The sequence below is a fragment of the Gasterosteus aculeatus genome, chromosome Y (genome assembly GCF_964276395.1).
Source record: "Gasterosteus aculeatus chromosome Y, fGasAcu3.hap1.1, whole genome shotgun sequence".
In the NCBI taxonomy this organism is placed as follows: Eukaryota; Metazoa; Chordata; class Actinopteri; order Perciformes; family Gasterosteidae; genus Gasterosteus; species Gasterosteus aculeatus.
In genome coordinates, this window is record NC_135709.1 from 5,584,461 (window position 1) to 5,600,524 (window position 16,064).

At 45.7% G+C, this 16,064-nt stretch overlaps 1 protein-coding gene and 1 pseudogene across 22 annotated transcripts in view; one reads left to right on the plus strand and one right to left on the minus strand.

Annotated features, from left to right (window-relative positions):
• The window catches only part of LOC120812329 (tight junction protein 1-like), a 100,378-nt gene that overhangs the window by 38,990 nt on the left and 45,324 nt on the right, over positions 1-16,064 (minus strand). For 3 of the 21 annotated variants that reach the window (XM_078097420.1, XM_078097409.1, XM_078097408.1), the window contains exon 1: positions 7,323-7,532. The exons of 16 other annotated variants lie outside the window; for them this stretch is intronic. In XM_078097420.1, coding sequence (XP_077953546.1) covers positions 7,323-7,517 — 195 coding nt within the window. In that variant the 5' untranslated portion in view covers positions 7,518-7,532. Of the gene's footprint in view, positions 1-1,669; positions 1,753-7,322; positions 7,533-16,064 lie in introns of those variants that run through there. 2 more of the 21 variants (XM_078097418.1, XM_078097416.1) reach the window with 1 other exon arrangement.
• On the plus strand, positions 11,316-13,791 carry LOC144390922 (general transcription factor II-I repeat domain-containing protein 2 pseudogene; annotated as a pseudogene). Its single transcript, XR_013454747.1, has one exon. The product of XR_013454747.1 is annotated as a general transcription factor II-I repeat domain-containing protein 2 pseudogene (transcript).

The following is a 16,064-nucleotide window of genomic DNA, read 5'->3' on the forward strand; positions in this document are numbered from 1 at the left end:
GCAGGAATATAAATCGATTAATCGTTTCAGTGAATGAATCGTTACAACCCTACATTCTGATGATTAGCTAAAACAAAACCAACTTTGGAAAATCCCTTTTCAATAACTTGAAATGGGAAAATCGGTGCATTACATTTCATCCATTCAGCTTATATTCATTAATTCTATTACTTGTGTTAGTTTGAGATAAGTCACCACTCTTCAGATCCTTATCCAAATTAGCAACAACTACAGATCCACACATCAGTGCAGTAATACAGCTGTGTGTGTGTGTGTGTGTGTGTGTGTGTGTGTGTGTGCGTGTGTGTCTCGAAATTAAAAACAATGTTCTGGGGAGTCCTGACAACTGCTAAATCTCCCCTCTTTCGGAGAACACATTCAAATGCTAATGAAGGCCCATGCCCGTAGCACCAGTTGGATCCCCCCTGAGAGATAAGAGCCCATGCAACATAGTTACACTGGTCCGTGGATAACGGGAGAGACGCAGCAATGCACAAGTGATGGCGACCAGCGACCAGCACAAGAAGGCGACCAGACGAGCCCCATCAGTTCTGAAACTAAAACTTAACTGCCGTTACATCATCGAAACACACCCAACAGCTGCACCTTACCCTTTCCTCGGGCCCATAGAAAGGTCTGCTTTCTTATAAACATCTCTCTTCCAAATGTTTGTGCAATGTCCAACGCTCCTCTATGACACGCTCGGGATCCAAGCAAATCTCCTTTGGCTTGGCAGCGATCTGTGTGGGATCTGCAGTCCCACTACAACACAGGGCTCTTCTGTACCAACGAACATCCATCCGCAGTGAATAGGACTTTCATCAATTGTCTTTGCACGTGGAACATTGTTACGCCCTTCTCACCCAGGTGTGCTGCAATGAGAGTTTAAATTATGTATGAGTGCTCAGTGGCCTCCCATAGACAATAACTGACCGCCAAGGGTGAAAATAGTTCAACAACTTCAACTACCGTATTTTCCGCACTATAAGGCGCTCCGAATTATAAGGCGCGACTTCAATGAATTACCTATTTTAGAACATTTTTCATATATAGGGCGCACCGGATTATAAGGCGCATAAGATACTGCAGTAAAACGTTTGACTGGGTTTGCATTATGCATCCACTAGATGTGCTAAAGGGAATGTCAACAAAACAGACAGATAAAGTCAAACTTTATTAAGCGTTCTGACAACTCACAACTCACATCCATGGTAACGTTGTTCAAACGTTAATGTGCATATTAACAATATCTCCCAGTCTTGCTCACTCTTCTCCCAAACATGGAGGGGAACTTTTCCCTAATTCAGTAAACATGTAGTAAAAGAAACAGTCTGATACCACTGAATCAAACGTTAGTGCATACTCAACATTGTTCAGTTACGTACAACATGTAAAGCTCACTTTTTTCAGTTCATTCCCCATCCACGAATCCCTCGAATTCTTCTTCTTTAGTGGCCGAATTGAACAGTTGGGCGACTACGGCATCCAACCTGCCCCGCTCCCTCTCGTCATCATCCGAGTCAGTGTCGCTGCTGTTGCCTGACAGTTCGTGAAAGCTCGAATCCCAGTTGAGACTGATATATCAGCCCAGGCATCCACAATCTATTGGCAGATAGTGGCGTAAGTCGCCCGGCGCTTTCCCCCCACGTCTTGGTGAACGTGTGTTTACCTTCTGTCATCCACTGCTCCCACGCAGCTCGCAGTCTAGCTTTGAACGCCCTGTTGACGGCTGGAGTTCTTTAGTTAATCCACCTGGAATGACGGCAAGCTCCGAATTAGTTTGCTTCACCTAATTTTTGACAGCATCGGTGATATGGGTGCGCATGGAGGTGTAGATCAATAGGGACGGAGCTGTGTGGAAAAAGCCACCCAGTCTCTTGACGTAAATTTCTCTTCACTCACTCATTCACTCACTCACTCATCTTTTCCTCATCTATCCATCCCTTCGGGTTAACTTTGATGATGACGCTGGCTGGAAAGTTTTCTTTTGGCAAGGTCTTCCTCTTGAAAATAACCATGGGTGGAAGTTTCTGGCCATTAGCCTGGCAGGCGAGAACTACAGTAAAGGATGACTTCTCATTCCGTGGTGCGTACAGACACCGAGCTGCTCCCCGTTTTCTCCACAGTGCGGTTCACAAAATCAAAGGTGAGTGGAACCTCGTCCATGTTGGTGATGTGCTCTTGCCGGATCTTCTTTTCAGTGATCTTCTTCTGCAGTATGCGTGGAAAGTGACCAGCTTTTCTTGGTAATCTTTCTTTCAACAGAAATAGTATCATTTGTAGTAGTACTACTAGTTGTAGTAGTAAAATTAGTAGTTGTTGAGGTATTAATAGCAGTAGAAATACCAGTAGTATTATGTCTGCATGAGTCAGTGCCACAAAGGCAATCAAAGACAGCCTAGCTAGCTATCTAAAGACATGAGAGATTTTCACTGGCTGTTTGAGCCACTTGTCAACCGTTTGGTACTGTTATTGATTGTGCAATGTTAGCTAGCGCCATGTCAGCGTTCCTACCCATGTAGGTCTATGTGTCTGTCAGACTATGTAGGGAAGGGAGAGTGAGTGCTGTCAACGACCCTGTGTGGTCGTCATGGAGACGGCGCAGCTGCTGTTTTCACGGGCGGATCACAGGCCGCGCAGAGTAAATGGATTTTACCAAGAAACCACACCTCAAACAAGTGTCCTCTAGCACAAAACTATAACAGCTATCTAGAAAATAAGAAGTTTGTGAGAGACCCAAGACTCTACCAAACGCCATCATGTGGTTTTTATGTCTGTCCGGTTATAAACTCTGGGATTCCATAGCCACATGACTACAAGCAGCACAACCAAGCCATCACTTTCACCTAAAATGAAGCCTCAAAAGTGTATATTTTGGCTGTAGGGACAGAAGTTCCATATTTTTTTAACCAGATTCTGATGCTGCCCCACACTCTAGCCCTTCAGGACTCACTCTAAGAAACGCATTACGCACTTATGTAATACTCGGAAAAGGAGCGAAGAACTAGTAAAACATAATCAGTGATTATGAAAAATAGATATCAACCAGCAGTTTTTTCATAAAACTTGTGACTTGTGTCAACATTTCAAAGTTGAAATGGTGTCTGTAGCTGAAAAATTGGTGGAGCTGAAAATTCTGAAAGTTGAAGAAGTTTAAGAGGATTTGAACACAATCTCCATTGGAAAACCATTAGAAGAAATATTCATGATTATTGATTTATATAAATTCAAGCATAAGAGGTAGAAAGCTGAAAAGTCATAGCCCCCCTCCCATGAATGAGCTGAATATTTTAAAATTTGAACGGTTTTAATAGCTGAAAGTGTGAAGGAGTTGAAAGGTTGCACGGAAGAAATAGAAAAAGAATAGAAGAACAATACTTGGATTGCCTAAAGCATTCCAACAATTATTTGGAAGTTATGAGTCTTGCCAGATCAAACCACACCCCTTGCAAAGTTAATTAGCCCATATATTTTTAAAACAAGAAGATAAAAACACCATTTATATGGATCAGGGGGGCATATACCCAATAAGTATCCACAGAAAATGTTGTGAAAATCACATAGGTGAAATGGTAAAAAACGTGTTTTTCAATAAATTCAAAATGGCGGAAAATCTAGTTAGGCACATTTGCATACCATGATTGACTTTTTTGTAGAGCATGTCCAAGAGCACATGTGTGACAAATCTCAAGTCAATCGGACATCGAGGGGGAAAACTGGCCTAGTGGGGTACTTTTTTACCTTTCTAGGGGGCGCTATGGACACATTTCTTCGTACCCAAATGCGAAACCCCCAAAATATCAAATTCACCACAAGTTCTGATATGCATGCCAAATTGAACAACTTTTTGAATATGATAAAGGCCTCAAAAAGGGAAAATTCCTTCGAGAAAAAAATAATAAGAATAAGAATTCCTTGAAATACAATAAGGTCGTTGCGAGGACCCTAATAATTCTTCGAAACACAATAGGGCTTTCGCCCAACTTTCAGTTGGCTCAGGCCCTAATAAGAATTCTATGAAATACAATACGTTCCTCTACTTGTAGCGAGGACCCTAACATGTTTGTTAAAACATATCCTGTTACATTTTCTGATGGATATTTTCTTTATTTTTTCATAAATTATTATGTTCAAGGACCAACTCGTACTTTCTGAAGTATTTTTGCATCTGTTTTAGGATAAAGGGTTGGAAATTAAAGCTTTTTAATGCTTTTTTTTATCCGATTCATCGATAAGTTGAAGAAATAATCGACCAATTAATCGATTATCAAAATAATTGTTAGTTGCAGCCCTACTGTTGAGTATGCCCAGAATTTAAAATAATATTCAAACCGTCAGATTTTTTTTTTTAGTGCACATCCTTATTGGCTGTCAGATCGCGCCAGCGCCAATTATTCTAAGATGTAATATAAGCAATAATATAGTAATTTTACTTGTGAGTACAATTTAAGCAATGTAACAGTACTTGTACTTGAGTACAAATTTTCAGTACTCTTTCCACCTCTGTCCAATAAAAATCACTACAAAACTTAACGGTGGTAAACAAAAAAATCACATACATCTATCGTTCCAAACCCCAATGACTCAGATGACTACTGCTTCCATGACAGCTTAGGTCAGGGGTGTCAAACTCAATTGCACAGGGGGCCAAAATTCAAAACACACTTCAGGTCGCGCGGGCCGAACAGAATAAACATTTATTGAACACACTAAAACTAAATGTTTCTTTTAACATAAATATAAATACAAACAGACAGGAATGTTATTCTGCAATAAATAAACTTAAACTTCAAATAACTTAAAATATCTTAAATATATCCAGTCAAAATTATACAAGTTAGAAATATGAACATGCTGCAAAAAAACCTGAAAAAATAAATAAAAATTGTGACAGCTTGTGCTTTAAGTAAACATTAAAATAACAAATCAAAACATTTGAGTTTCTTTGCTTATGTCATTTTATATAAAAAAAACCTTAGATTTTAAATATCACAAATGATTTTACTCTCCATAAAAATATCTCCTGTCAAAATTATACAAGTTAGAAATATGAACATGCTGCAAAACAAAACAAAACCTGGAAATATAAATAAAATTTGTGCTTTTCAGAAATAACAAATAACGATGCAAAACATTCAGTTTTCTTTGCTCTTATGCCATTTCATCAGAGCTGGATGCTTGGCATCTTGTTTTGGCATCAAGTTGGTTTATGTTTGGCGTGAGGTCCCGTGTTGTGGAGACTCTCAGGATGGACTGAAGGGGCTCATCAGTGAGACGACTCCTGTGTGCTGTTTTGTTTGTCTTCACTGAGAACAGCTTCTCACACAGATATGTGCTACCAAGGTTCGAGCCGCATGTAGACGGAGCTGGGACATTGCTGCGGGAATGGAGTGAATAAACAGTGTCGTACTTTGTCTTTAGTGTCCCATTACACTGCAGCTCAATCAGCTCCATCTGAATCTGCACAGGTGCAGTTTCCACGTCGACGGGTAATGGGTTGCGAAAAAACTCAAAATGATTTTTTTGTTCCTCAAAATCACCAAAGCGCCGTGCGAACTCTGTGCGCAGTGCGCTCAGTTTATCAGCAAAGTGCGTATTTTGGAACACCTTTGTGCCGCATTACTTGGCAACAGGGAAAGTGGGGCAAGTTGCACTGGTGCATTTGTGTCTCCCATAAAATCAGCTTCACTTGAAATTCCTTCACTGCGTCATACATGTCAGTGATCATGCGGTCACGTCCATGGAGCTGGAGGTTTAAGGCATTGAGACGTGCGGTTATGTCAGCCAGAAACGCCACTGAAAGCGCTCGGCAAGGGAGCTGAAGCGCTGCATTATGGGATCTGTAGTTTATTTTGTTATCAGCGCTTCATATCGTCGGGCCATTAGTAACAATAATATAAAATGATCTCGCGGGACAGATATAATTGCATGCCGGGCCAGATATGAGTTTGACATATATGGCTTAGGTCAACAAGATTTACAGGGCAAACATGTATGGCTGCCCTTGAGGAGCAGGATGTTCTCTACTTCCTAGTTTGCCAAAATCATCCTTTACATAACACCACCAATGTATCCATAAAAACTGTTTAACTAGGCAATAAAACATCTAATGGCTGCCACAAATATCATCTGTGCTCTGCCTCACCCATTTCAGTTTAAAAATCTATTGACTTGCCGATCGGCTATTTCATGTAGACATCTATACACGCAGATGTGCAGTAATGAATCACTCCCATCGATGGATATTCTAATTAGAGATGGTAATCTACATGTATTATAGTACGGCAAGAAATGTTATATTACTGCATGCTGTAAATAGTCTTTTGACAGCCTCGCTTTAAATCCAAAGTCTGTTATCCATTATACAAAAAGCCAAATCAGACAACTATATTCTGTGACAGGACCAACCGATCTACCCACACAGCCTACAAGGTAAGGGAATACTCCAAAGGTGGTAGGCGACAATGACAACATAAAGGTTTGCCACTATTAATGATGTTTACAAACATTTTAGAAGTTGGGACATATGTTGGCCATGTTGGCTTAAGCTGCGGTCATGACTACAGTCAACAGTCCAGCATCTATAATATCCAGTAGCTGAGAAGTGGTGCTTCGAATCATGTTAGCAGTAGGCTGTCCCCTTGTTGTGGAAATGTAAACAGTTAGATGAGCTAGCCAAAAATCGAGAGCAAACTGCTACCTAGCTTCACCAAAGACCCATCGCAACAAGGTGAGCCGCCGCGTGACCTTCCGTTTCAAGCGGAAGACCCGATGTCACGGTTGCGACGGCGGCCCTCACGCTGTCACTCCCTACTTGCATTTAGCAGTTCAGCGCTTCATTAATCCTGTGCGCCCCCTTTATACCGTCTTGGTCAGATCAACCCCGAGCTGGCCGACATTTTGTTCCGGCAGCTATGCTAGACCATCAGCTAGCGTTACCTGGACGCTGCGCGCGCTCGACTCCCGAGCTGCCCGCCCGTCCGATGACAGCTCCACCGCGAGGCGGTTCGTCGCTCGCCGTTATGGGTTATACAAGCTCACACACAGCAATGGGACAGTGGACACCGTTATTCACGCTGGAAGATAATGTTAGCGCGTTGGGCAACAAGCTAACCGCTTAGCATAGTGCGTAGATACAGTTCGCTAGCAGAGAGGTACCTCGGCTTGCACCGTTATATCGTTCGCTGGTGCCCGCAGAGGGACACACACACGCGAGCGCGCGCACACACATTCAGTCCCCTCCCACGGCTACGGCGAAATACTCCCCACCCCCACCCCTCCGAATAACTCATTCACGGACGGAAGGAGAAAAAAACATTCACCTTTCGGTAAAGCAATTGGTCCTCACTGCGGGCTTGTGGAAGTCGTACAGAAAATGAATGGGAAGGTCTTCCCGGTGTGGCTCCAGAGCAGCAGCCGCCGCACTCCAATGCCCCCCCCCCCCCGCTCTCTGTTCGCTCACTTCGGCTGCCGTCACCACCGCGGTGACAGTGACGTGTTTGCCTGGAAGAAACCATTCCGATTTGTCCGAGGGGGGTGGGATGGGGATGCAGAGAGGCTGGCCAGCGTGAGAGAAAGCGGTTGTCGATGAGGGTTGAACGTGAACAATGCGATGCCTCCTTTAACTGTTGCCCTTGATGCGACTCGTCAATTTATTAGGAATTTACCCCGAAAACCACATCAACAAAAACAATACGAGGTCCCAATGGCATTCTAAAAAACACTTTTTTAGACCAACGGTTACCTTTACAGCAGCGATTCCCATAGTGTGGGCCGCGAAGGTACTGCAGGTGGGCCGCGAGAGGTCATTTACAATAAATAAATAAAGTTTTTTAATTTTCAATTTTCAAGTTTGAAATTAATATAAAATTATTTATGATGCGGCACATTAATTATGTAAAACCATTAGTTGATGAAGCACAAACAATTTAAACGGACTGTTAACCTTTCCTGCCTGTCAGTCTCTGACCGTAGTTGGAGACTGCAGGGGAGACTTCATTCTCTGCTCCGGGGCCAAAGTATTGCCTGTTGGTAACTTTGGGGTTAATTCCCTTCACTTTCGTTCTTCCTGCCGGTTAGTGAATAAAGGCCCTCTGCATGCTTTCTTTGAGGATTTTATTGATGAACACTGAGTAACACCGTTACAGTCCATGGGTTTCTCCGGTCGCTACATCCACACAAAAGATAAACAAAAACCTGCTCCTTCTCTCTCGCTCGCTCGCTCATACCCGCTCCGTACGTGCTGCTCTTAAAGGGTCCGCACCATTTTACAACACTACCCCCACTCTGGATGGCAATTACCTAACTTAATGCCACTCCAGCAAACATACAACAGCATGTAATTCAGCCTTGCCCCTCTTCTTTTTTGATAGCACACATTTGCAGTGAAAGGAAAGGTGGTCTGGGCAACCGTCTTCCACAGTCTATCAGAGGGTACAACAGTCGTTATACATTGAACATTTGCAGGCCGTTGTGCGGGGCGCACAGAACGTGGGGCATTACAATCCTTGGCAGGACATCCATGTATTACACAAGTTCTTTACTAGTCACAATACCACCTATTCAACCAGAGTATGTAAGAGCAACTCAAACTAAAATATCCCAGTTTACAGGAAAACATTCCCCAAAATCATCATTTTTACAACCCTCAATTTTTTTTTTTGGAACAACTCGACAGAAAAATAACGCTAACCTGTGTCTTGTATACGTGGCTTAACTGGAACAGTCCATGAATCTAATGGACTCAGTGAGCCACCCATTCACCAAACCTGTCTGGAGGTCTAGGTCTGCGGCCCGGCCTATGACAACTCTGGTGAGGTTGTTCTGTCATGCCACCCCCACTGTCCTGAGCGCCCTCAGTAGAAGAGGAATACATTTCAGGCGAAATGAGGGGAAGCAAGGTTTCAGCAGCAGTAGCGCCCCCTGCTGGCTCTGGAGAATCGCTAGCCGGTCCTTCCCCGCCTGTGCTGGAGAACAGGCCAGACAGCCCCAAGTCTGCAGAGTCCTGGGTTTGGCACCTCCGCCGGTGCCCAGGCCCTGGCCAGCTCCATGGCCCAGGTTTTAGCCAGTGGTTAACGGCTGCGATAGGGCTTCAACTGATCGTGATGGACCACTTTTGTTTTGGTCTTTGGGCCTTTTTGGATCCGATACACCAGGTTATCCAGTTTTCCCAGGATGAAGAATGGCCCCTCATATGATGGAAGAAATTTCCTGACTTTGTTCTTGACTTTCCGCGTGCCCTCCAACTTCGAACTGTGTACGGCAGCAATTCTTGTCGTACTGTCTCTTTGCACGTTTCACCGACTCCCAAGCACGTTTCCAGCTATCTGATGTGCCAACTCCAGCCGTTGACGGAGGTTTTGGACGTACTCCGGTGCAGTAGGGACTGTGTCAGAGTCAGGGGGTAGGCCAGCCACCAGGTCGACCGGCTTGCTTACTTCCCGGCCGAACATCATATAATTAGGGGAGAGGTGAGTAGCACTGTGTCTGGTTGCTCTGTAGGCCCTGACTGCGTAAGGAATCATAAAATCCCAGTCCCAGTGGCAACGTTCAGCCGTTGTGGCGAGGATCTGTTTCAAGGTGGAATTGCATCGTTCCACTTGGCCGTCCGACTGTGGTCGGAATGATGTGCTGTGTGTCTTTTCGATGCCGAATATTGAGCACATTTTCTGGAAGACTTCAGACTCAAAATTGCGGCCTTGGTCGCTGTGCAGGACCTGCGGGGACCCGTAACAACACACCCACTCTGAGGCAAGCACTTCAGCCACGGTTTCCGCTTTTTCATTGGCCAAGGGAAAGGCTTCCACCCATTTGGTGAAGTAGTCCTGTATCACAATTATGTAAGACTTATGTCTCTCTGTCTCATTGAGTTGCCCCATAATATCCAATGCGACACGCTCCATAGGGGCTCCCACCCTGACTGTTCCCATCGGTGCCTGTGGAGTCTTGCGGGGCCTGGCTTTGGAAGCACAGCTAATGCAGGTTTGAACCAGAGGGCGACACTCTCTCTCATTCTGTACCAGTAGTATCTAGTCTGGAGCCGTGCCACTGTGCGCTCAACTCCAAAACGTCCACCGATTGGTCCGTCATGCATCTGTTTCATGACTGCAGGCTGATGGGCGTGGGGTAGCACAATTTGTGGATAATACTGAATGTCATCCAGACAATAGAACCGTCTGACCAGGACACCATCTCGGATGTAGAGCCGTCTCCACTGGCTCCAGTATGTCTTTGTGGCTGGACTGTATGGGGCAACAGTAGTCCACGTGGGCCGTTCTTCACTGGCCTCCATCCATGCCCGGCGTGATGTCCATATCAGCCTTCTGGGCCTCCTGTAATTCCTCTGGAGACCAGCCACAGAAAAGTGCGTGTTCATCGGTCTTAGCCACAAGAATTTGTTCCTGAGCTACCCCCACTGGACATACCACTGTTGGGTCTAGTTGTACCTCTATCCCCACTGGACTCAGTGTTTCCTCACCGATAACAGAGTCCAAATCACACTGCACAGCTTGGTGACAGACACTCCCAGGCGTGGGGGCGGGGCCAGGAAGCCTACAAGGGCAGGATTGCGACAAGGCTGTCTAGAGAGGCTGTCGGCATTGTTGTGAAGCCGGCCTGGTCGATGGATTATCTCAAAGTCGTACTCACCAAGCTTCTCCAGCCACCTAGCAAGCTGACCCTCTGGTTCCCGCATTCTTGTTAGCCAACGGAGACTGCTGTGATCAGTGCACACAGTAAAATGCAGTCCCAGGAGGTACTGTCGGAACTGTGACACAAACTCCACTACGGCCAGCAGTTCTCGCCGTGTGGTGCAATAATTCTGTTCAGTTTTGGACAGTTTACGGCTTCCATACGCCAATACGCGCTCTTTGCCCTGGTGAACCTGGGACAGCACGGCTCCAATGCCTGTGTCGCTTGCATCAGTGTCCAGTATCATGTTTCCCGCATCCAATGGGTATCCCAGGACTGGTGTGGTGATCAGTCTTTGTTTCAGCTCATCAAACGCCTATTGGCATTCTGAGGTCCACTGGAACCAGGCATACTTCTTGGTGAGGTTGTGGAGGGGTTCAGCTACTGTGGCGAAGTCTTTCACAAATCGTCGATAGTACGAGGCCAGACCAATGAACTGACGGACCTCCTGGATAGATGTAGGTGTAGGCCAATCCTGCACTTTCTGTATTTTAGCAGGGTCTGTGGTCACTCCTCGCTCTGAGACAACGTGGCCTAGATAGGCCACCTGACGGCGGAAAAGGTAGCATTTTGCCGGCTTCAATTTTAGGTTGGCATTTGCAACCTACTGAAAACATCCCCTAGACCACATATGTCAGAGTCAAGGCCCGCGGGCCACATCCGGCCCGCGAGAAGGTTTTTTACGGCCCCTGGGATGATCTTGATTTATTATTAGAACCGGCCCGCAGACCGCAGCAAGCCGGCAGCCCGCAGATCTTTTACACGCACCAATACTACATTTCCCACAATGCAACGGTGACGCACCGAGCAGTAGGCTGCTTCATTTCAATATTTATTGGCACAGCAGTTGTCAGCATCACAGTAAAATTAACTTTCAGATACCCATCAAAAATGGCAAAACGGAAGGTGGACACTGAGAACCGGGGGTTTCAAACAAGGTGGGAGTCGGAGTATTTGTTCACGGAGGTAGCTGGAAAACCTGTGTGTCTTCTGTGTGGAGAAAGTGTGGCGGTACTGAAAGAGTATAATCTGAGACGACATTATGAAACGAAACACGCGGACAAAAACAAGAATATGGACATGGAACAAAGGCTACAAAAGGCAGAGGAATTAAAACGAGGCCTCAAATCTCGACAGGCTCTGTTCAAAAAAGCCAAATCACAAGGCCAGGCTGCTGTCAAGGCCAGTTTTATTTTGGCAGAAGAGATCGCTAAATCAGCCCGGCCATTTACGGAGGGGGATTTCATCAAAAACTGCATGATTAAAGTTTGTGACGAAGTTTGCCCAGAAAAAAGGCAACTCTTTTTAAATGTGAGTCTGAGCAGAAACACCATTGCCGAGAGAGTAGACCAGTTGTCCATCAATCTAAAAGAGCAGCTTGTGAAAAAGGGAAAAGATTTCATTGCATATTCCTTGGCTGTGGATGAGAGCACCGACATTTCTGACATTGCCCAGTTGTCAATTTTCATCCGCGGAGTGGACTCCAGCCTAAGCGTGACAGAGGAGTTTTTGGCTTTACGTCCTATGCATGGCACAACTACGGGGCATGATTTGTATGAAGAGGTGTCAAGATGTGTAAATGAGATGGAGCTGCCTTGGGAAAAACTCGTGGGTTTGACAACCGACGGAGCACCTGCGATGTGTGGACACAGGAGCGGACTGGTGGCGAAGATACGGGAAAAGATGCAAGAGGAAAACGCGACAGGTGAGCTGACAGCTTATCATTGTATCATACACCAGGAAGCGTTGTGCGGTAAAGCCTTGAAAATGGAGCATGTAATGAGCATCATCACGCGCACAGTTAACTTTATCAGAGCCAAAGGTTTGAATCACCGCCAGTTCAAGGCATTTCTGACGGAGTTAGAAACGGAGCATGGTGATTTGCCTTATCACACAGAGGTGCGATGGCTAAGCCAGGGAAAGGTGCTTCAAAGATGTTTCGAGCTTCGTGAGGAGATTTGTCTGTTCTTGGACAGCAAAGGGAAAGACACAACACAACTCCGAGACGAAATGTTTCTGTGTGAAATGGCTTTTCTGTGTGACATTACGAGTCATCTGAATGCAATGAACTTGCAGCTGCAGGGTCGGGATCGTGTCATCTCTGATATGTACAGTACAGTGAAGGCATTTAAAACCAAACTGACTCTGTGGGAGACGCAGATGCGGAAAGAAAATTTGAGCCACTTTCCCAGCTGCCAGACCATGAAAGAGAAGCTCTCTACCAGTGCGTTCCCGAGCACACAGTTGGCTGATAAAATAGGTATGCTTGCCGCTGACTTTCGACGCCGATTTGCTGACTTTGAAGCACAAAAAAGCAGGTTGGAACTGCTCGGTAACCCATTTGCTGTTGACGTGGAAAGCTCACCACCAAACCTCCAAATGGAGTTGATTGACCTCCAATGCAATGATGCACTGAGGGCAAAATATGCGGCAGTGGGTGCTGCGGAGTTCGCCCGTTTCCTCCCCGACACAATGCCCCAGCTGCGCATCCAGGCTGCTCAAACGTTGTCTATGTTTGGCAGCACATACCTGTGTGAACAACTGTTTTCTTTGATGAACTTGAACAAAACATCACACAGAAGTCGACTTACTGCTGAACACCTCCACTCAATTCTGAGGATTTCCTCAGCTCAGAGCCTTACCCCGAACATTGATGAACTTGTGGAAAAGATGGGACACCACCAAGTATCACCCTCAACCTCAAACAAGTGAACATTACTGTGCAATCACATATTTAGAGTTTTTACTCAGTTCAAGTTTAAAAGTTAAAGTTTAATATTTGTTTTCACTGCATGTTACTTCTCCTTAAACAAAGTGTTGTTTTTGATTAATAGATTTTTGCACTTTATTTTATTGTATTTCAATCCAATTATATTTTAAAAATATTTCAGTTGAGTGGATGATAGAAAATTGCTATTATTGTTTTTTTCTTTGAAGTAAATTTAGCCCACTTTTGCTAAAATAGAAAATATAGGCTACTGATGGTGCCTTGAATACCGGTTTCTTTCATTTAATGTTCATGTTATGGGGATTTTTATATAAAGGAAATTTGTCTTTTGTGTCTGTTGAAAATTAAAGATTACTGACAGAGCCATAAGAAAATATTGCTTTATTTATCTGATCATATTGGAATATATTTGTTAGGTTTTCAGTAGGTTCAATTAGGTTCACTAGACTATATGCGTCATTTAAAAAATTTTCAATGAACATTCGAACAGTCCGGCCCTCGGCTTGTAGCTAAATTTTTTATTTGGCCCTCCGTCCATTTGACTTTGACACCCCTGCCCTAGACGATGCAACATCTCTGGCACATCATGGCTCAGCACAATTATGTCATCCAGGTACACAAGGCACGTCTCCCACTGCAGACCGGCTAACACCCGGTCCATCAGCCTTTGAAACGTCGCTGGTGCGTTGCACAGAACGAATGGCATGACGTTCCATTCAAAGAGGCCATTCCTAGTGCAAAAAGCTGCTGCCCGACGGGCCCGCGGGGTCAGTTCAACCTGCCAACATCCTGAGGCAAGGTCCAGCGTGCTGAACCATTTAGCATTGGAGAGAGTGTCAAGTGTGTCTTGGATTCGGGGCAATGGATAGGCGTCCTTGATGGTGCAGTCATTCAGGGCATGGTAATCCACACAGAGACGGTCAGCGACATTCTTTTTACGCACCATCACTATGGGCGAGGCCCAGCTGCTATTGGAGCAACGGGCCAACCCGACTTCCAGGCTCTGCTGCACTTGGTCAGCATCCCGCTGCTTCTCTCGTGTCATCCGACGTGGAGGTTGCTTGATTGGAGCTCCTGGCTGGGTCATGATGTCATGTTGCACCATGCTAGTGTGGATCCCCTGGTCCAGTGGAGAAAGCATTGCCATAGGTGTACAACAGTTGAGCTAGCTGAAGCTGTTTGTCTTGGTTAAGCTCAACTGCACTCTGATCGTACAGCTCTCGCAGGTGCTGGGGAACAATAGGGTGTTCCAACGGTTTGGCATCGGCTGTGATATTGGTAGGATATTGGTAGGAGGGGCACACCTTTGGGGGGGGGTGGACATTCACTAGAACGCGGGCAACCAGCACACGCTGGCGTTCCGGCGTGGCTGATTTGAAACTCTCTTCCGGAGCAGCCTCTACAACATCCACGTCCACTCTTTCCCTCACCACAGCTGTAAGAGGCTTTTGCTCAGACAAACCACGTATCCCTGTGTACGTGAAGCTGGTTACCTGTGACGCTGCCCGCTTGGTGGTTTCATAATGGCGGGCAATGTCGTAGGCATGGGCTAGTGTGTGGGGGCGCTTCTCCAACAACTTCTGTACAATCTGTGTATCCCCAATAGCATGAGTGAAAACCTCTACACCTATGGCATCTTGCTCTTTTTCAGTCCTGTCACTGTAGACCACAGACACTCTTTCATATATGTCATCCCGTAACAGGTGGAGAGATTCACCTGGTTTGCGGACACGCTGTCTCAACTCAACAGCCACTGCAGCGGCATGTTCCGAGGATGGACCATAGGCCATTTCGACTTCCCCCATCAGGCGGTCGTAATCCCACTGAACTGGCCGTGGGTTCCTGTGGACAATGGCTCCTGCCGCACCCACCAGGCAGAATTTTAACTGAATGCCCTTGGTCTCTTCAGTCCAGCGGTTCGCCTTCGCACAGCTCTCAAACCGGTGCAAGAATTCTCTCCACGGGGTAGTGCCATCATACTGGCCGGGACGCAGGATGGGTATTCTTTCCCTGGAGTCATACTCATCCTCACTCTCCGAAGAAACCTGGTGGCGTATGGAATGGGGCCGGCGTGCATGTGACCTATGCTGCGGAAAAGGGGTTAGTGTTGGGAGTTGCAATAGTGGCAATTAATGGCACTGCTGGGGAGTCACCCCTATGTTTATGAATGTGTGAACGTGGTTCTTTACATCTCACATCAGTCCCAAAGTTTTTATCCACGTCAGCTTTAAACGGTATCGGTCTGTCCATCGCATGATAAAAGCTTCTCAAGCCAGTCATATCCGTTTCTCAAGTGCAAACAGTCTGTTTTTATTTTAACTTCCTCTATTGAAGTGAATGACATCGGACGGGTGGAGTGGCTGGTCCCTTCTCCACTTTGTTGTACGTTCGGCCACGGGGGTGCTGACTGGAGGCAGCCATCTTGGCTAACGTTAAGATAAAATGGGAAACAGTACTGTTTTGCTAACTGCTCCGGTTTATCGGTTATCTCTCAGTGGGCTTACCACAGCGGATATTGTTGTATTTCTGAGTCCCTTCGTGGTCGCCAGTGTTAACCTTTCCTGCCTGTCCGTCTCTGACCGTAGTTGGAGACTGCAGGGGAGACTTCGTTCTCTGCTCCAGGGCCAAAGTATTGCCTGTTGGTAAC